Raw genomic sequence first — 21,385 nt, 5'->3', positions numbered from 1 at the left:
GCCATAGAGACTGAAACAGGTAGAGAAACATATTCTACTAGCATTTATTATCATTGTATATAACCAGTGAATGTTGTTCTCTTCACTCCACAGACAAGAGAACAGTTGCAAGCAGAGCTTATTCTCTACCAAACCAGAATACAGGACCTGGAGTGTGTTCTGTCCCAGCAAGGACAGGTGACTGGATTACACGCGCACACACACACACGCGCGCACACGCACACGCGCGCGCGCGCACGCACGCACGCACGCACGCACGCACGCACACACACACACACACACACACACACACACACACAGTTCTTTGTCACTGATTTCCTGTGTGTTTGTAGGATATGAAGTGGATCGAGGAGAAACAAGCCCTGTATCAAAGAAATCAAGAACTTATAGAGAAGGTATAACACTATTATCCATGATATTTACCTGAAGTGATATGTCACACGTAATCCAGGTGTGATTGGGAACATGTGATCACATTTCCCCGGTGTATTTCTGTCTCTTAACAGATCAAGCACATGGAAACAGAGGAGTCACGTTTAAAAAACGAATTTCAGGACGCCAGAGACCAAAATGAACTCCTGGAGTTCCGGATCCTTGAACTTGAAGTAAGAGCACGGCCATTTGATCCCTCACAACAACTGCTTTCTCGGGCGCCGCCCCCTAGCCCCATCCTCTTTCTCGGGTGCCGCCCCCTAGCCCCATCCTCTTTCTCGGGCGCCGCCCTCTAGCCCCATCCTCTTTCTCGGGCGCCGCCCCCTAGCCCCATCCTCTTTCTCGGGCGCCGCCTCCTAGCCCCATCCTCTTTCTCGGGCGCCGCCTCCAAGCTTCATCCTCTCCAATCTCTATCAGGTTTCACTGGACCTTGTAAACGATTGGAAAGAAAAATGTTTAATCTTAATGATATTCACGTTTTTGGAAATGTATTGTCAGTTTTAGCTGTACTCGTACATACTTTAGCTAATGAAAGAGTTGCAGGCTAGTTTTACATGCCCCTGGTCTCCAAGATGGGACATCTAGTAATAATGTCATCTATCACCATCCAGGAGAGGGAGAGGAGATCTCCAGGAATCAACTTCCACGACATCCACTTCTGTGAAGGCATCAGTCCACTGCAGGTGTACTGTGAGGCCGAGGGAGTCACAGTGAGTCTATAATAATAATATCATATATATATATATATATATATATATATATATATATATATATATATATATATATATATATATATATATATATATATATATATATAATACTTCTGTGAAGGCATCAGTCCACTGCAGGTGTACTGTGAGGCCGAGGGAGTCACATTGAGTCTTTATCTATTATAATAATATAATATAAAAGGTGCTAGGGGGTAGAGGCTAGGAGCTAGGGGCTAGGAGAGTGTCTAGGGGCCTCAAATTCAAATCTTGACCTCAAAGCCAGTTCCACTGCATTTCTTCATTGTTCCCTTCTAATCTGGGCCTGATTTAGACCTGGGACACCAGGTGGGTGATATTAATGATCAGGGCCTGATTTAGACCTGGGACACCAGATGGGTGATATTAATGATCAGGGCCTGATTTAGACCTGGGACACCAGGTGGGGTGATATTAATGATCAGGGCCTGATTTAGACCTGGGACACCAGGTGGGGTGATATTAATGATCAGGGCCTGATTTAAACCTGGGACACCAGGTGGGGTGATATTAATGATCAGGGCCTGATTTAGACCTGGGACACCAGGTGGGTGATATTAATGATCAGGGCCTGATTTAGACCTGGGACACCAGATGGGTGATATTAATGATCAGGGCCTGATTTAGACCTGGGACACCAGGTGGGTGATATTAATGATCAGGGCCTGATTTAGACCTGGGACACCAGGTGGGGTGATATTAATGATCAGGGCCGGATTTAGACCTGGGACACCAGGTGGGGTGATATTAATGATCAGGTAGAACAGACAACCAGTAGTTGTCCTCGTAGGGTCAGAGTTGAATACCCTTGGTCTAGGGGGAGTGTTAAGGAGTTGATTTGGAGTTTAACTTGATGTTCTTGTCTCTTCTCCTTGGCAGGACATCATCATCACAGAGCTAATGAAAAAGCTAGATATACTGGGGGATAATGCCGTAAGTGTATGTTCATTTCCTATCTACATGTATGTACATGTATGTCTGCCTGCAGTAGGATCCGCTCCAACCTCACTGGACTCATTGCTCTGTCTATCTGTCTCCTCTGTGTTGATGGATCTGCTGTCTGCTTGATACTGAGTGTCTCAGTGTTGATGGATCTGATGTCTGCTTGATACTGAGTGTCTGAGTGTTGTGTTCTCTTTATGTGCCATGTACCACCCAGAACCTATCCAATGAGGAGCAGGTGGTGGCCATTCACGCCAGGACCGTCTTAACGCTAGCAGAGAGGGTAGTTATATTCTCAGCAACTTACATTTCAAAAGGCTGTTTAAATCTTTGTTTGTTTGAATGCCAGCCTTGTCTTTGAATCCCTGTCGTACAGTAGGCTTTGCATCATTGAGTCAATGAGATAAAATAATGTTTTATTCCCAGCTGAATATCCCAGTTTATGATCTTCTCCTTTCAGTGGCTTGAGAATATAGAGGTCACCAAAACAGCTTTAGCACAGAAAAGGATGGACATTGAAAGTGAGAAGGTAAATGGCTGATCTATATTTTATTTTTTAACCCTTCTCATTTAGCATGTTGCTCAAGTTGTTTAAAATGTTGCTGATGCATGGAAGTACGTGTTATATGCTTAAAAGTGCATTGGCAACTGGCAATATATTGTAGCCCGACCTACAGTATTTAACAGACATCTTATATGAATGAATGAATTAACAAATTAATGAATGAAGGAAATAATGAATTATCAAATGAATAAATGAATTAAAAAAAATATGAATTAAAGAAATTAATGAATGAATGAATAAACAAACAAACAAATGAATGAATAAATAAATGAATTAATGAATGAATTAACAAACAAACAAATGAATGAATGAATGAATGAATGAATGAATGATTTTGTATGAATCTTCAGTTGGAGTTGGCTGGGATGATCAGGTTGTGTTGTGTGTTATTTGCAGCATGTGTTCAGTAAACAGAAAGGCTATCTGGATGAGGAGTTGGACTACAGGAAACAGTCTATGGCTCAGGCTCACAAGGTGAGACATTTCAAATGGACCCAAATGTTCCAGGAAAAAAACTTGCCTTTGTAAAACTAACAATCGCGCTCTGGATAAGAACATCCGTGCTTCTACACCTGCATTGCTTCCTGTTTGGGGGTTTTAGGCTGGGTTCCTGTACAGCACTTTGTGACATCAGCTGATGTAAGAAGGGCTTTATAAATACATTTGATTGATATCTGCTAAATGACTAAAGTGAAAATATACAATGAGTGCACAAAACATTAAGAACACCTTCCTAATATTGAGTTGCACCCCCTTTTTGTCCTCATGACAGACTCGGTTCATCGGGGCAAGGTGTCAGAAGCCTTCCCCAGGGATGCTGGCCCAATGCTTCCCATAGTTGGCTAGTTGGCTAGATGTCCTTTGGGTCGGTGGACCATTCTTGATACACATGAAAAACCCAGCAGCATTGTAGTTCTTGACTCAAACCGGTGCGCCTGGCACCTACTACCATACCCCGTTCAAAGGCACTTAAATCTTTTGTCTTGCTTAAATCAATTGAGACATGGATTGTGTATGGCACACATACATAATCCATGTCTCAATTGTCTCAAGGCTTAAATCCTTGTTTAACCTGTCTCCTCCCCTTCATCTACACTGATTGAAGTGGATTTAACAATTGACATCAATAAGGGATCATATCTTTCACCTGGATTCACCTGGTCAGTCTGTGTCATGGAAAGAGCAGGTGTTCTTAATGTTTTATATACTCAGTGTATACGTTTTTATGGAAAACATTGAGCCAGTGGATCACATTGTCCACCCTACTGACTAGCTGCAGCTGTGCCCTCTTGTGGTCGTTAGGTGTAACACCAATGACCTTGCCACTCTCCTTCTTTCCCTCCCTCCCTCCCTCCCTCCCTCCCTCCCTCCCTCCCATCGCTCCCTCCCTCCCTCCCTCCATCCCTCATCCCTCCCTCCAACCATCCCTCCCTCCCTCCCTCCAGAGGATCTTGGAGCTAGAGGCAATGCTGTTTGATACCCTGCAACAGGATGCGGGGGCCAAGATGTCAGAGATGCTGTCGGACGACGAGAGGGAGACGCTGCGTCGGGCGGTGGAGCAGTGGAAGAGAGGAGTCATGATGGAGCTAAGAGAGAGGGACTCACAGATCCTCAGGGAGAGAATGGACATGCTACAGCACTCACAGCAGGTGAGAGGATGGAGCTGGTAGAGGATGGAGCTGGTACTGGTAGAGGATGGAGCTGGTAGAGGATGGAGCTGGTACTGGTAGAGGATGGAGCTGGTACTGGTAGAGGATGGAGCTGGTACTGGTAGAGGATGGAGCTGGTACTGGTAGAGGATGGAGCTGGTAGAGGATGGAGCTGGTACTGGTAGAGGATGGAGCTGGTAGTGGTAGAGGATGGAGCTGGTAGAGGATGGAGCTGGTAGAGGATGGAGCTGGTAAAGGATGGAGCTGGTACTGATAGAGGATGGAGCTGGTAGAGGATGGAGCTGGTACTGATAGAGGATGGAGCTGGTACTGGTAGAGGATGGAGCAGGTACTGATAGAGGATGGAGCTGGTACTGATAGAGGATGGAGCTGGTACTGATAGAGGATGGAGCTGGTACTGATAGAGGATGGAGCTGGTACTGATAGAGGATGGAGCTGGTACTGGTAGAGGATGGAGCTGGTAGAGGATGGAGCTGGTACTGGTAGAGAATGGAGCTGGTACTGGTAGAGAATGGAGCTGGTACTGGTAGAGAATGGAGCTGGTACTGGTAGAGGATGGAGCTGGTAGAGGATGGAGCTGGTACTGATAGAGGATGGAGCTGGTACTGATAGAGGATGGAGCTGGTAGAGGATGGAGCTGGTACTGATAGAGGATGGAGCTGGTACTGATAGAGGATGGAGCTGGTACTGGTAGAGGATGGAGCAGGTACTGATAGAGGATGGAGCTGGTACTGATAGAGGATGGAGCTGGTACTGATAGAGGATGGAGCTGGTACTGATAGAGGATGGAGCTGGTACTGATAGAGGATGGAGCTGGTACTGGTAGAGGATGGAGCTGGTAGAGGATGGAGCTGGTACTGATAGAGGATGGAGCTGGTAGAGGATGGAGCTGGTACAGCACACAGCAGGTGAGAGAAGAAACAGCTATCACTGTATTTACAGCCAGTAAAACAATGGACCATTACTGCTGAGTCTATTTAATACCAGGCAGAACAGGGACAATATTGTTACTGTGCCTATCTACAGTATACTGCAGGTAATGAGACTATGTCTATCTACAGTATAACACCTACCGGTCTAAAGGAGGTGAGAGAAAGGACCATTACTTGTGGGTCTTATTACCCAGGAGATTATTCTTCCTTAGCTACCCTACAGTCCATTCCCCAGGGAGATTCTTCTTCCTCAGCTACCCTACAGTCCATTCCCCAGGGAGATTCTTCTTCCTCAGCTACCCTACAGTCCATTCCCCAGGGAGATTCTTCTTCCTCAGCTACCCTACAGCACATTCCCCTGGGAGATTCTCCTTCCTCAGCTACCCTACAGTCCATTCCCCAGGGAGTTTCTTCTTCCTTAGCTACCCTACAGCACATTCCCCTGTGAGATTCTCCTTCCTCAGCTACCCTACAGTCCATTCCCCAGGGAGATTCTCCTTCCTCAGCTACCCTACAGTACATTCCCCAGGGATATTCTTCTTCCTTAGCTACCCTACAGTACATTCCCCTGGGAGACTCTCCTTCCTCAGCTACCCTACAGTACATTCCCCAGGGAGATTCTTCTTCCTTAGCTACCCTACAGCACATTCCCCTGGGAGATTCTCCTTCCTCAGCTACCCTACAGTCCATTCCCCAGGGAGATTCTCCTTCCTCAGCTACCCTACAGTACATTCCCCAGGGAGATTATTATTCCTTAGCTACCCTACAGCACATTCCCCTGGGAGATTCTCCTTCCTCAGCTACCCTACAGTCCATTCCCCAGGAGATTCTCCTTCCTCAGCTACCCTACAGCACATTCCCCTGGGAGATTCTCCTTCCTCAGCTACCCTACAGTACATTCCCCAGGGAGATTCTCCTTCCTCAGCTACCCTACAGTACATTCCCCAGGGAGATTCTCCTTCCTCAGCTACCCTACAGCACATTCCCCAGGAGACTCTTCTTCCTCAGCTATCCTACAGCACATTCCCCTGGGATATTCTCCTTCCTCAGCTACCCTACAGTCCATTCCCCAGGGAGATTCTTCTTCCTTAACTACCCTACAGCACATTCCCCTGGGAGATTCTCCTTCCTCAGCTACCCTACAGTACATTCCCCAGGGAGATTCTCCTTCCTCAGCTACCCTACAGTACATTCCCCAGGGAGATTCTTCTTCCTTAGCTACCCTACAGCACATTCCCCTGGGAGATTCTCCTTCCTCAGCTACCCTACAGTCCATTCCCCAGGGAGATTCTCCTTCCTCAGCTACCCTACAGTACATTCCCCAGGGAGATTCTTCTTCCTTAGCTACCCTACAGCACATTCCCCTGTGAGATTCTCCTTCCTCAGCTACCCTACAGTCCATTCCCCAGGAGATTCTCCTTCCTCAGCTACCCTACAGTACATTCCCCAGGAGATTCTCCCTCCTCAGCTACCCTACAGTCCATTCCCCAGGAGATTCTCCTTCCTCAGCTACCCTACAGCACATTCCCCTGGGAGATTCTTCTTCCTCAGCTACCCTACAGTCCATTCCCCAGGAGATTCTCCTTCCTCAGCTACCCTACAGTACATTCCCCAGGGAGATTCTCCTTCCTCAGCTACCCTACAGTACATTCCCCAGTGAGATCCTTCTCCCTCAGCTACCCTACAGCACATTCGCCAGGGAGATTCTCCTTCCTCAGCTACCCTACAGTCCATTACCCAGGGAGATTCTCCTTCCTCAGCTACCCTACAGTCCATTCCCAGGGAGATTCTCCTTCCTCAGCTACCCTACAGTCCATCCCCCAGGGAGATTCTCCTTCCTCAGCTACCCTACAGCACATTCCCCTGGGAGATTCTCCTTCCTCAGCTACCCTACAGTCCATTCCCCAGGAGATTCTCCTTCCTCAGCTACCCTACAGTACATTCCCCAGGGAGATTCTCCTTCCTCAGCTACCCTACAGTATATTCCCCAGGGAGATCCTTCTCCCTCAGCTACCCTACAATCCATTCCCCAGAGAGATTCTCCTTCCTCAGCTACCCTACAGTCCATTCCCAGGGAGATTCTCCTTCCTCAGCTATCCTACAGCACATTCCCCTGGGATATTCTCCTTCCTCAGCTACCCTACAGTCCATTCCCCAGGGAGATTCTTCTTCCTTAACTACCCTACAGCACATTCCCCTGGGAGATTCTCCTTCCTCAGCTACCCTACAGTACATTCCCCAGGGAGATTCTTCTTCCTTAGCTACCCTACAGTCCATTCCCCAGGGAGATTCTCCTTCCTCAGCTACCCTACAGCACATTCCCTGGGAGATTCTCCTTCCTCAGCTACCCTACAGTCCATTCCCCAGGGAGATTCTCCTTCCTCAGCTACCCTACAGTACATTCCCCAGGGAGATTCTTCTTCCTTAGCTACCCTACAGCACATTCCCCTGTGAGATTCTCCTTCCTCAGCTACCCTACAGTCCATTCCCCAGGAGATTCTCCTTCCTCAGCTACCCTACAGTACATTCCCCAGGAGATTCTCCTTCCTCAGCTACCTACAGTCCATTCCCCAGGAGATTCTCCTTCCTCAGCTACCCTACAGCACATTCCCCAGGGAGATTCTCCTTCCTCAGCTACCCTACAGTACATTCCCCAGTGAGATCCTTCTCCCTCAGCTACCCTACAGCACATTCCCCAGTGAGATCCTTCTCCCTCAGCTACCCTACAGCACATTACCCAGGGAGATTCTCCTTCCTCAGCTACCCTACAGTCCATTACCCAGGGAGATTCTCCTTCCTCAGCTACCCTACAGTCCATTCCCAGGGAGATTCTCCTTCCTCAGCTACCCTACAGTCCATCCCCCAGGGAGATTCTCCTTCCTCAGCTACCCTACAGCACATTCCCCTGGGAGATTCTCCTTCCTCAGCTACCCTACAGTCCATTCCCCAGGAGATTCTCCTTCCTCAGCTACCCTACAGTACATTCCCCAGGGAGATTCTCCTTCCTCAGCTACCCTACAGTACATTCCCCAGTGAGATCCTTCTCCCTCAGCTACCCTACAGCACATTCCCCAGGGAGATTCTCCTTCCTCAGCTACCCTACAGTCCATTACCCAGGGAGATTCTCCTTCCTCAGCTACCCTACAGTCCATTCCCAGGGAGATTCTCCTTCCTCAGCTACCCTACAGTACATTCCCCAGGGAGATTCTCCTTCCTCAGCTACCCTACAGTACATTCCCCAGGGAGATTCTCCTTCCTCAGCTACCCTACAGTCCATTACCCAGGGAGATTCTCCTTCCTCAGCTACCCTACAGTCCATTCCCAGGGAGATTCTCCTTCCTCAGCTACCCTACAGTCCATCCCCCAGGGAGATTCTCCTTCCTCAGCTACCATACAGCACATTCCCCTGGGAGATTCTCCTTCCTCAGCCACCCTACAGTCCATTCCCCAGGAGATCCTTCTCCCTCAGCTACCCTACAGCACATTCCCCAGGGAGATTCTCCTTCCTCAGCTACCCTACAGTCCATTACCCAGGGAGATTCTCCTTCCTCAGCTACCCTACAGTCCATTCCCAGGGAGATTCTCCTTCCTCAGCTACCCTACAGTCCATCCCCCAGGGAGATTCTCCTTCCTCAGCTACCCTACAGTCCATTCCCCAGGGAGATTCTCCTTCCTCAGCTACCCTACAGTACATTCCCCAGGGAGATTCTCCTTCCTCAGCTACCCTACAGTCCATCCCCCAGGGAGATTCTCCTTCCTCAGCTACCCTACAGTACATTCCCCAGGGAGATTCTCCTTCCTCAGCTACCCTACAGTCCATTCCCCAGGGAGAGTCTCCTTCCTCAGCTACCCTACAGTCCATTCCCCAGGGAGATTCTCCTTCCTCAGCTACCCTACAGTACATTCCCCAGGGAGATTCTCCTTCCTCAGCTACCCTACAGTCCATTCCCCAGGGAGATTCTCCTTCCTCAGCTACCCTACAGTCCATTCCCCAGGGAGATTCTCCTTCCTCAGCTACCCTACAGTACATTCCCCAGGGAGATTCTCCTTCCTCAGCTACCCTACAGTCCATTCCCCAGGGAGATTCTCCTTCCTCAGCTACAGTATAGCAATGTTAAACATTTCTCTAATCTGATTTGACTTGTTCTCCACCTTATTGTTCCTCCTGTTTTTCATGTCCAGAGAATCAAAGAGCTGGAGGAATGGATAGCAGCTCAGAAAAGACAGATAAAGGAACTAGAAGAAAAGGTACATCCGGGTCAAATGGTCCCTTTGAAGACAGTGACACTGTGTTGTATCGTTCAATTTATTTAGATGGAATCTGACTTGGAGTATAAATGCTACAAATTGCTGTTTTTTTTCCTCTGTCTGGCAAAAAAAAATGACTCCTTTCTCTCCATTCTCTTCTTTTCAATTCGTTCAGTTTTTATTTTTATTTTTGTTTTTTTCTTTAGCCTTCATTCTTTGGTCATAGTTCTCCAGGGAAGCCAGAGCAAGTATGTATTTTTAAAAAAAAAGCTAAATGTCTGTTTTATTTCGCTATTCAAATAATAAATGAGGCTATATATATACTGTGCATGATATCATATTTTCCTTTCAGTTCACAGGTTTCCAGATTGTCTTGTACATTGTGTTCAAGAGGACAGGATTTGGAATCCAAGATGGCTCCCAGTGTCCTGAAAGTCTTTTCGGAGACTTCTTCACACGAGAAACCAGTCAACTATGCTGCAACACTGACTTTAGATAGAATTCTATCACCATGTTTTTTTTTTTAAAGGACAAAAAAAACGTTTTTTTTATTTTTTATTTTTTACTTCAGTAACCTTTTTAAACCTGACTGCTGTCCCTCGTTAGTGATGATGATGATGATGACGTCTCGATGGAACACTCTATGGAAGAGTTCCTCTCTATGGATGAAGACTTCAGTGGAATTGAAGAACTCTTAATAAAGGGGAGTGTTTTGTGTCTTCTTTTCCCTGCTGAGCAGGTGGTGCTCTGGTCGCTTCCCTTTGGAAGCATGAAGAAGAAGAAGAAGAGTTTGATTGATTGATTGAAAAACGAACTGTAGTGAAGTCAGGCGGTACTCCTGCTCGGGGCTTGAACCTGGATCTTTTCTGTTCAACCCAACACTTTAGCCAAGAGATCCAAAACCTCTTGACGAGGTCACTAGGTGTTGGGTTATGTTAAGCGACGGTGAAGTGAGACATTTTTACCTTAGCTCTTAACATTCACACACACTCCACTGAAGCTGGGCGTTTCCTAAAATGGACACCATACCACTGTTTACACTATCTGACCACGCTGTTATTACACTCACAGGGAGCTAGTCACAGAAAGAGAGCCCATCCCCGAACTTTAAAATGGTGAAAGCCTTCAGTGATGCTGCCCATAGTAAAACTGGCTTTGTGGCCAGTGTGCCCTCTATCTATCTCTGTGGCCTCAGCCCTTCCCCTGTCTAGTCCAGACATGCTGTGGGACTCATTAACTCCTCAAATCTCAGTGTTTGAAATGAAACCAGAAGCCAAACTGTGGTATTATTACACATCACGTATTTTTCTATGTATGAAAAAAGGCAAAGATTTTAAAATACATTTCTCAACAGAGGAATAAATAAAATGCTAAATTAGATTTTTTTTTTTTTTGTTGATGAAGAATGAAGGAGCTTTCAATGATTTTAGAATTTTTTCATTTGATCAGATTTATGTAAATCTGATCTTCCCCCTTGGTGCTTGGGAGAGAGTGGGTTTGTTTCAGATGGGGATCTTGGTTAGTTCTGTTATGTCCTGATGGAGAGGGTGGGTTAGTTCTGTTATGTCCTGATGGAGAGGGTGGGTTAGTTCTGTTATGTCCTGATGGTGAGGGTGGGTTAGTTCTGTTATGTCCTGATGGAGAGGGTGGGTTAGTTCTGTTATGTCCTGATGGAGAGGGTGGGTTAGTTCTGTTATGTCCTGATGCAGAGGGTGGGTTAGTTCTGCTATGTCCTGATGGAGAGGGTGGGTTAGTTCTGTTATGTCCTGATGGAGAGGGTGGGTTAGTTCTGTTATGTCCTGATGGAGAGGGTGGGTTAGTTCTGTTATGTCCTGATGGAGAGGGTGGGTTAGTTCTGTTATGTCCTGATGCAGAGGGTGGGTTAGTTCTGTTATGTCCTGATGGAGAGGGTGGGTTAGTTCTGTTATGTCCTGATGGAGAGGGTGGGTTAGTTCTGTTATGTCCTGATGGAGAGGGTGGGTTAGTTCTGTTATGTCCTGATGCAGAGGGTGGGTTAGTTCTGTTATGTCCTGATGGAGAGGGTGGGTTAGTTCTGTTATGTCCTGATGGAGAGGGTGGGTTAGTTCTGTTATGTCCTGATGGAGAGGGTGGGTTAGTTCTGTTATGTCCTGATGGAGAGGGTGGGTTGGTTCTGTTATGTCCTGATGGAGAAGGTGTGTTTGTTTTAGATACGGGACCTTGGTTAGTTATGTTATGTCCTGATGGAGAGGGTGTGTTTGTTTTAGATAGGGGACCTTGGTTAGTTCTGTTATGTCCTGATGGAGACAAATACCTCCCATTGAGTCTTCATGACTCCATGTTAAAGCAGATTGTGTATGAAAGATGTATTTTATGCATTATGTTGCCATTAAATGGGATCAAGCCCCGTTTTTATGGACTACTGCACCTTCATAACCAAGCACACACACACCCACAGGAACACAAAGCATGCACGCACACACACACACACATACACACACACACACAGACACACACACACACACACACACACACACACACCCACAGGAACACAACGCAACGCACGCACACACACAGCATCAAACACACACACACAGAAGACTTGAAATGATAAACGCTGGACGTCACCAGCCATATCTGAATACTAGGATAGATGACATCTCTTCTGAAACCAAATAAGGAAAAGTCTCCACCCCAGACAGAGGCACAGGTAAGAATCATATTATATGAATGCTTTATGACACATCTAGAAATGTATTATAATTATCAACCAATGTTGAATATTGTTTTATCTTTTGATATATATTTTTTATATATATATATATATATATGCAAGTGTTATTGGTTGGTTGATTAAAGTTGAATGTGTAAAGTGAATTGAGGCTCAGTTGTCTGTGCAGAATTTCAACAGCAGAGGGCGCTACACCACAGAAAATGTTTCAAATCAAATCAAATCAAATTTTATTTGTCACATACACATGGTTAGCAGATGTTAATGCGAGTGTAGCGAAATGCTTGTGCTTCTAGTTCCGACAATGCAGCAATAACCAACAAGTAATCTAACTAACAATTCCAAAACTACTGTCTTGTACACAGTGTGAGGGGATAAAGAATATGTACATAAGGATATATGAATGAGTGATGGTACAGAGCAGCATAGGCAGATACAGTAGATGGTATCGAGTACAGTATATACATATGAGATGAGTATGTAAACAAAGTGGCATAGTTAAAGTGGCTAGTGATACATGTATTACATAAGGATACAGTCGATGATATAGAGTACAGTATATACGTATGCATATGAGATGAATAATGTAGGGTAAGTAACATTATATAAGGTAGCATTGTTTAAAGTGGCTAGTGATATATTTACATCATTTCCCATCAATTCCCATTATTAAAGTGGCTGGAGTTGAGTCAGTGTCAGTGTGTTGGCAGCAGCCACTCAATGTTAGTGGTGGCTGTTTAACAGTCTGATAGCCTTGAGATAGAAGCTGTTTTTCAGTCTCTCGGTCCCAGCTTTGATGCACCTGTACTGACCTCGCCTTCTGGATGATAGCGGGGTGAACAGGCAGTGGCTCGGGTGGTTGATGTCCTTGATGATCTTTATGGCCTTCCTGTGACATCGGGTGGTGTAGGTGTCCTGGAGGGCAGGTAGTTTGCCCCCGGTGATGCGTTGTGCAGACCTCACTACCCTCTGGAGAGCCTTACGGTTGAGGGCGGAGCAGTTGCCGTACCAGGCGGTGATACAGCCCGCCAGGATGCTCTCGATTGTGCATCTGTAGAAGTTTGTGAGTGCTTTTGGTGACAAGCCAAATTTCTTCAGCCTCCTGAGGTTGAAGAGGCGCTGCTGCGCCTTCTTCACAATGCTGTCTGTGTGAGTGGACCAATTCAGTTTGTCTGTGATGTGTATGCCGAGGAACTTAAAACTTGCTACCCTCTCCACTACTGTTCCATCGATGTGGATAGGGGGGTGTTCCCTCTGCTGTTTCCTGAAGTCCACAATCATCTCCTTAGTTTTGTTGACGTTGAGTGTGAGGTTATTTTCCTGACACCCCACTCCGAGGGCCCTCACCTCCTCCCTGTAGGCCGTCTCGTCGTTGTTGGTAATCAAGCCTACCACTGTTGTGTCGTCCGCAAACTTGATGATTGAGTTGGAGGCGTGCGTGGCCACGCAGTCGTGGGTGAACAGGGAGTACAGGAGAGGGCTCAGAACGCACCCTTGTGGGGCCCCAGTGTTGAGGATCAGCGGGGAGGAGATGTTGTTGCCTACCCTCACCACCTGGGGGCGGCCCGTCAGGAAGTCCAGTACCCAGTTGCACAGGGGGGGGTCGAGACCCAGGGTCTCGAGCTTGATGACGAGCTTGGAGGGTACTATGGTGTTGAATGCCGAGCTGTAGTCAATGAACAGCATTCTCACATAGGTATTCCTCTTGTCCAGATGGGTTAGGGCAGTGTGCAGTGTGGTTGAGATTGCATCGTCTGTGGACCTATTTGGGCGGTAAGCAAATTGGAGTGGGTCTAGGGTGTCAGGTAGGGTGGAGGTGATATGGTCCTTGACTAGTCTCTCAAAGCACTTCATGATGACGGAAGTGAGTGCTACGGGGCGGTAGTCGTTTAGCTCAGTTACCTTAGCTTTCTTGGGAACAGGAACAATGGTGGCCCTCTTGAAGCATGTGGGAACAGCAGACTGGTATAGGGATTGATTGAATATGTCCGTAAACACACCGGCCAGCTGGTCTGCGCATGCTCTGAGGGCGCGGCTGGGGATGCCGTCTGGGCCTGCAGCCTTGCGAGGGTTAACACGTTTAAATGTCTTACTCACCTCGGCTGCAGTGAAGGAGAGACCGCAAGTTTTCGTTGCAGGCCGTGTCAGTGGCACTGTATTGTCCTCAAAGCGGGCAAAAAAGTTATTTAGTCTGCCTGGGAGCAGGACATCCTGGTCCGTGACTGGGCTGGATTTCTTCCTGTAGTCCGTGATTGACTGTAGACCCTGCCACATGCCTCTTGTGTCTGAGCCGTTGAATTGAGATTCTACTTTGTCTCTGTACTGACGCTTAGCTTGTTTGATAGCCTTGCGGAGGGAATAGCTGCACTGTTTGTATTCGGTCATGTTACCAGACACCTTGCCCTGATTAAAAGCAGTGGTTCGCGCTTTCAGTTTCACACGAATGCTGCCATCAATCCACGGTTTCTGGTTAGGGAATGTTTTAATCGTTGCTATGGGAACGACATCTTCAACGCACGTTCTAATGAACTCGCACACCGAATCAGCGTATTCGTCAATGTTGTTGTCTGACGCAATACGAAACATGTCCCAGTCCACGTGATGGAAGCAGTCTTGGAGTGTGGAGTCAGCTTGGTCGGACCAGCGTTGGACAGACCTCAGCGTGGGAGCCTCTTGTTTTAGTTTCTGTCTGTAGGCAGGGATCAACAAAATGGAGTCGTGGTCAGCTTTTCCGAAAGGGGGGCGGGGCAGGGCCTTATATGCGTCGCGGAAGTTAGAGTAACAATGATCCAAGGTCTTTCCACCCCTGGTTGCGCAATCGATATGCTGATAAAATTTGGGGAGTCTTGTTTTCAGATTAGCCTTGTTAAAATCCCCAGCTACAATGAATGTAGCCTCCGGATAAATGGTTTCCAGTTTGCAAAGAGTCAAATAAAGTTCATTCAGAGCCAACGATGTGTCTGCTTGGGGGGGGATATATACGGCTGTGATTATAATCGAAGAGAATTCTCTTGGTAGATAATGCGGTCTACATTTGATTGTGAGGAATTCTAAATCAGGTGAACAGAAGGATTTGAGTTCCTGTATGTTTCTTTCATCACACCATGTCACGTTAGTCATAAGGCATACGCCCCCGCCCCTCTTTTTACCAGAAAGATGTTTCTGCGCGATGCGTGGAGAAACCTGTTGGCTGCACCGCTTCGGATAGCGTCTCTCCAGTAAGCCACGTTTCCGTGAAGCAAAGAACGTTACAGTCTCTGATGTCCCTCTGGAATGCTACCCTTGCTCGGATTTCATCAACCTTGTTGTCAAGAGACTGGACATTGGCAAGAAGAATGCTAGGGAATGGTGCACGGTGTGCCCGTCTCCGGAGTCTGACCAGAAGACCGCCTCGTTTCCCTCTTTTTCGGAGTCGTTTTTTTGGGTCGCTGCATGGGATCCACTCCGTTGTCCTGTTTGTAAGGCAGAGCACAGGATCCGCGTCGCGAAAAGCGTATTCTTGGTCGTACTGATGGTGAGTTGACGCTGATCTTATATTCAGTAGTTCTTCTCGACTGTATGTGATGAAACCTAAGATGACCTGGGGTACTAATGTAAGAAATAACACGTAAAAAAACAAAAAACTGCATAGTTTCCTAGGAACGCGAAGCGAGGCGGCCATCTCTGTCGGCGCCGGAAGTGCAGAATTTCAACAGCAGAGGGCGCTACACCACAGAAAATGTTTGCCATAGACATGGCTGTTTCAATGCGTTAGTCTATTCCTATTGGGAACACATACAATGTGGCCTTCAGCGCTCTACTCTGGATCGTTCCAATCTGGTTTGCTAAGGGTGAGCTAAATGTACGCTGAACCTTCAAATACCTGAAATACTGGATATTTAAGCACAAAAGCGTAAAAAATTCTCCATGCCACTCTTGGATATGATTATTAGAAGGATGTAAAGTTCAATCCAAAACCATACACAAAAGGGGATTCATTTCGGATCGGATCGTTCTACAGTTGTAGAAAAGCAGAAGCTTCAAGCTGGAATCCTTAATGGTGAAACTGTGATATGACGTCATTGCAACGCGCATCAGAACACCATGTTGCGCCATGCTCCTCCCCTCCGCTTCATCAACAAAACAGAAACAATAACGACAGCGGTGGGGCGGACAGTGGAGCTGTTTCCCCTAGTGTAGATTCCTTATTTAACAGTGGTGCTGTTTCCCCTAGTGTAGATTCCTTATTTAACAGTGGTGCTGTTTCCCCTAGTGTAGATTCCTTATTTAACAGTGGTGCTGTTTCCCTAGTGTAGATTCCTTATTTAACAGTGGTGCTGTTTCCCCTAGTGTAGATTCCTTATTTAACAGTGGTGCTGTTTCCCCTAGTGTAGATTCCTTATTTAACAGTGGTGCTGTTTCCCCTAGTGTGGATTCCTTATTTAACAGTGGTGCTGTTTCCCCTAGTGTGGATTCCTTATTTAACAGTGGTGCTGTTTACCTATGTTTCCCATGTTTAAGTGGTGCTGTTTCCACTAGTGTAGATTCCATGTTTAAGTGGTGCTGTTTTTCCTAGTTTAGATTGCATCTCTATACCCTGATGAAGACAGCTTGTCTGGCGAAACGTTGGATATCAGGTTATTAAATTATTACATCTGAGCTCCTAAAGTGTGCGGCTCTCCACTTTAATTTTTCAACAGATTCCATCTTTAATAACAGGCAGTCCGCGGCATAGTGGGATGGAATCCACAGCCCTAACACAGTATGACCTCTGTGAGAGAATCCACAGCCCTAACACAGTATGACCTCTGTGAGAGAATCCACAGTCCTAACACAGTATAACCTCTGTGAGAGAATCGACAGTCCTAACACAGTATAACCTCTGTGAGAGAATCGACAGTCCTAACACAGTATGACATCTAATATGAGAGAATCCACCACCCTAACACAGTATGTCCTCTAATAGGAGAGAAGCTAGTGGCGAGGAGGAGGAGGAGTAGAGAGAGGTGGAGGAATGTTTTTGTTAAATGTAGGTCTCTGCCATAGGGCATCTCAGAAACATGCAGACTCTCTCAGCCACACTGTGACCACACATGCCCTAATGTCTAAGACTAATACGCAGTTACCCCACAGCCATGCCTGCTCTCTGTGATGTCTAAGACATGGAAGTGTGTGTGTGTGTGTGTGTGTGTGGGGGGGGGGGGGGGGGGGCTTTTTTGTGTGTACTGCTTGCCTTTTTTGTTAGCTGTTGAGTCTGTGTCTACATGACTCTAACCCTCACCTTAGATGTTTGAGTAGTTAGGTTGTTTACACGGGAATGTTAATGATCAAATATGTTTGAATGTTGTATGTCAGGGAAAGGCATCTTTGACGGGGGTGAAGCCACACATGTTTATATCAGGACAAATGAACAACGGGAAGCTACAGAAGCTAAATGCCCATAAATGTTTACTGCTTTTAGACCTGTCCACAAATGAATATAGTTGCTTCAGAGTTCGTTTTGATATTTTAACCTGCGTGTCCTGATCGTGTCTGTTGTGGATGGACAAAATCAACATGCGCGCGATGGCGCACGCCGGCTAGTCTGCATGTTAGACTTAATTTGCCTCAATTCCACACTTTGCCATGGGAAATAGAGAAAATGTTACATCTTAAATCTTAAAGCAACTTTGCTGCAATTTTACATTGTTTCCCATGGCGCATTGAGAAGATTTAACAATTGTATAACTAATGTCATGCAATTCCACTAATTTTGCAGAGAAAAATGTTTGCAGGTTTTTTTAAATATAATATCTGAGTGACTAACAAAATCAATGGTCGGTTATTTGACCATGATTACTAGAAGTTTAGATAGTCTAGCCAGCTAACTTAGTCTGTCATGTAAAACCAGTCATCCAGCGGGTGCCACGGGCAAAACACAACCGCATTCAGCGTTAAGTGATCTGAGTGAGCATTCAAGTGTGTAGGCTAACTACACCCCCCCCCCCCGCCGCCCCCCCCCCCTCCCCACATTCTCAGACATTTGTGAATTATTATTCAACAAATGACAGTATGTCATCGTTTCCATTACAGTAATTAGCGTCTCGGCGTGGAAGTTGAAGAATCCCGATTGGATTTCACTGATGGCGATGAACCCATATCAACATTTCATGCCGATGAGAACAAGACCTCCCGTAGTTCCCCTGGTCGCCTGTCATATCTTTCTCCCAGTAAGAGTATTGTACTGTGGTTATTTCAGGACCACGCCCCTGTGGACAGCTCTTCTAGTCACTTGACTAACCAAGTCCTCTGCTATAGTAGGGCTACTTAAAAGGGGAATTAACTCCTAGGTTTTACTTGGGACAACTTTGGATATTTTTCACAAACGTTTTAATTTCTTTCTTTCTGAGAATAAGAATAGTTATTGGCCATGGCAGAGAGGAAACTTCTCCCAAGAGATAGTGACGATGAAGGGTCGTTGCTGTCTAGACTGGGGACAGACAGCCCGAAACCCAGGGTAAAATTCGGCGGCATGTTCTGCAACGTGGAAGGCGCTTATGAGAATAAAACGTTACATTTTGAGTCATACAACAGCAGCCCCCAGTCTGTGAGACGGCACGTTAAGATTAAGAACGAGGAGAAATGCTGGTCGGATACTTTCAGTGACACCGGGAGTGTGAGTAACTTCTCGTCGGTCAGCGAGACCAGACCAAGTGGAGACAGAGCAGTTGGGACCGAAACCTGCTCCTCCCGGAGTCAAATCGTTTACCAGACTGGACCTGGACACAACCGTGAGCACAATGGAAAACGGGAGGTAAATTTCACACCTCACAGATTTATTTTCCCCAGCTGAAGATATGTTATATTGTGCGGTGCCTGAATTGACAACATGTCAAAAGTCAATTTACAAATCAAATATTTTTTCCTCTCCGTGTTTTGAACGTATATCTTTATGGAGGAAATTAACCTAACACAATCTAATTGATATGTAATTAATTGATCAAGTATAGCCCAGGCAATGTTTAGGGTATTCTAAGCTAGATCAATGTTTAGCCTATAGGAGCTGTCCCAATGGGCATGGTACTGAAATGACCATTATTCTGCCCATTGGTTGCCCATGGCCTAAAGAAAGAGATCTCACATTTGTATCTGTGATTTCAACACCTGGCTACTCCCACTGGTAACAGGCTCCGAGTTTTATCAAGAACACGAGTTTTAAGTGGCCACTAAATTATTGTGGTTGTGTAGGGCAAAAGCCTGCCAGGATGCCTGCCTAGCCCCTATTAGCGGTAGGATGTGTGATGCCAGCCATTAGCTGGTAGGATGTGTGATGCCAGCCATTAGCCGGTAGGATGTGATGTGTCTGGAATATTAAACGAGCAGATGGTGCGCGAGGCAGCCGGATGTATTGTTGAAGGGAGGGCTCTGACTGGTGCGCGACAGCACTAACAAAGTAATAGTAACCTAGAACATATTGTTTCTATTATTTTTGTCGGTATATTCCTATATTCACACGATCTGACCAGTAGGATAGTGTAAGTTAGACTACAGAATTTGGCTCCGACGACGGATTTTATTAAAGCGAGGAAATAGGCTACCAAGCGGTGATAAATCCGTTTCTCGTATTCTTTGAAACGTCGGGAATCAAAGCTCTGCCTCCCAGTGAACCGCTACACCGGCCGGCATGTCTTACCAAGGCAAGAAGAACATTCCCCGTTTGTCGGTAGGCACTCCTCGTTCATCGGTAGGTATATACGTTTTGTCGGTAGGCACTCCTCGTTCATCGGTAGGTATATACGTTTTGTCGGTAGGCACTCCTCGTTCATCGGTAGGCACTCCTCGTTCATCGGTAGGTATACGTTTTGTCGGTAGGCACTCCTCGTTCATCGGTAGGTATATACGTTTGTCGCCCCACACACCGGTATTATTTATCGATGCGGAGGAATAAAGGTAAAAAAAAAATAAAAAAATTATTTATCGATTGCAACGAGAAAAAGGTAACCTAAATGGTGTGATAAATCGTATTTGAATCATCTTATCATCATACACCCCTCACACGCACGCAACTACCGGCTACTGCTTTAGCCTACAGACTTCACAATGTCAAAGCCCGAACAAGATACTCTCTTGGCATCGAATGTCTGTTCCGTCCTGGTCATGTCATGACGTTTTCTCGCTGCAAATACAAGTAAAACACACAGAGTCTATATAATATAGGTGAACAATAAATTGTAGTGAATTGATCATGGCGGCGCCGGCCGCTATGGACTGATCAGAGGGCTGTCTCGAATTGTCGCATGTCCCCACATTTCAGTCAGTGATTTAATTGAATGGCATGCAGAATCCGGCCAAATAATAGATTTGAATTGCATATAATATCGTCCAATAAATGTTTTCCATTGAAAAGACTCAACAAAGATCTCAAACGTCTCAGAGATGCATTTCTAAGTGCCCACGACAGCCTATATCGTTAACCATCAAACCATGGACATCTTGCAGCCGAAACGGTCTGTCTGAGTCTCCGAGAGCCTCTATGTCTCCTGCTAAAGGTTTCCCCTTGTCGTTAAAATGGGACAGATTCATCCATGCGGAGGAAGGGAGCACACAGTTTTACGCTATAGCAACAGAGACAGGGCGTAGTTAGTGAAGCCACACTGAATCCTATTTTCTTCCGGGCAATTTGACACAGTGGTCTGGCTGATGCAAAGCCTACACAGTACAGGGCCGCTCCTTTAACCAGCATGACCCACATTCTCCTCCTTTGGAATTATTCTCTCCATTTTTGACGAGCAGCAGTTGAATATGAAGCCATTAAAAAGGCTACATGACTAAAATCAATACAGAGATTAAGACTGCCATAATTCCTAACTGTAACCAAAAGACCAGTGTGAGAGAAATGATAACTGTTCCCCGGTTACACTCTTTCTGTATGGGAGGCACTGATGGTAGCTTACTGTCTGTTCTTCTGGGGCCGTGTCTGTCTATCTGCCTGTCGTTCTGTGTCTCTACCTGCCTGCCTGTCTGCATGTAGGCCTGTCTGCCCGTACGCCCATGTGTCTGTCTGTCCGTCTGTCCATCCATCAGTCTGTCTACCAGTCACATTCTAAAAAAAAAAAATCTGCGTTAAAAACAACACAGGGTAAAAACCGGACAGAATACACATGGTATTATTTTTGACCCAG

The 21,385-nt window shown here is 46.3% G+C and overlaps 2 protein-coding genes across 7 annotated transcripts in view; both read left to right on the top strand.

The window, feature by feature from the left end:
• LOC139381141 (janus kinase and microtubule-interacting protein 3-like) overlaps positions 1 to 10,052 on the top strand; it is a 98,352-nt gene extending 88,300 nt beyond the window's left edge. The window contains exons 11-22 of one of the 2 annotated variants that reach the window (XM_071124486.1): positions 94 to 177; positions 333 to 395; positions 507 to 605; positions 1,044 to 1,142; positions 2,058 to 2,117; positions 2,338 to 2,403; positions 2,581 to 2,649; positions 3,082 to 3,159; positions 4,131 to 4,334; positions 9,470 to 9,535; positions 9,742 to 9,783; positions 9,888 to 10,052. In XM_071124486.1, the coding sequence (XP_070980587.1) occupies positions 94 to 177; positions 333 to 395; positions 507 to 605; positions 1,044 to 1,142; positions 2,058 to 2,117; positions 2,338 to 2,403; positions 2,581 to 2,649; positions 3,082 to 3,159; positions 4,131 to 4,334; positions 9,470 to 9,535; positions 9,742 to 9,783; positions 9,888 to 10,034 (1,077 nt within the window). In that variant the 3' untranslated portion in view covers positions 10,035 to 10,052. The remainder of the gene's footprint in view (positions 1 to 93; positions 178 to 332; positions 396 to 506; positions 606 to 1,043; positions 1,143 to 2,057; positions 2,118 to 2,337; positions 2,404 to 2,580; positions 2,650 to 3,081; positions 3,160 to 4,130; positions 4,335 to 9,469; positions 9,536 to 9,741; positions 9,784 to 9,887) is intronic. The other variant, XM_071124485.1, reaches the window with a different exon arrangement.
• Positions 10,053 to 18,537: 8,485 nt separating this feature from the next.
• The window catches only part of LOC139381206 (dihydropyrimidinase like 4), a 35,339-nt gene continuing 32,491 nt past the window's right edge, over positions 18,538 to 21,385 (top strand). For 3 of the 5 annotated variants that reach the window (XM_071124649.1, XM_071124648.1, XM_071124650.1), the window contains exon 1: positions 18,538 to 19,017. In XM_071124649.1, coding sequence (XP_070980750.1) covers positions 18,634 to 19,017 — 384 coding nt within the window. In that variant the 5' untranslated portion in view covers positions 18,538 to 18,633. Of the gene's footprint in view, positions 19,018 to 19,581; positions 19,948 to 21,385 lie in introns of those variants that run through there. The other 2 variants (XM_071124652.1, XM_071124651.1) reach the window with 2 other exon arrangements.

Source organism: Oncorhynchus clarkii, chromosome 23 (assembly GCF_045791955.1).
Source record: "Oncorhynchus clarkii lewisi isolate Uvic-CL-2024 chromosome 23, UVic_Ocla_1.0, whole genome shotgun sequence".
Taxonomy (NCBI): Eukaryota; Metazoa; Chordata; class Actinopteri; order Salmoniformes; family Salmonidae; genus Oncorhynchus; species Oncorhynchus clarkii.
Note: the sequence above shows the minus strand (reverse complement) of the source record. Positions and strands in the feature narration are given on the sequence as shown.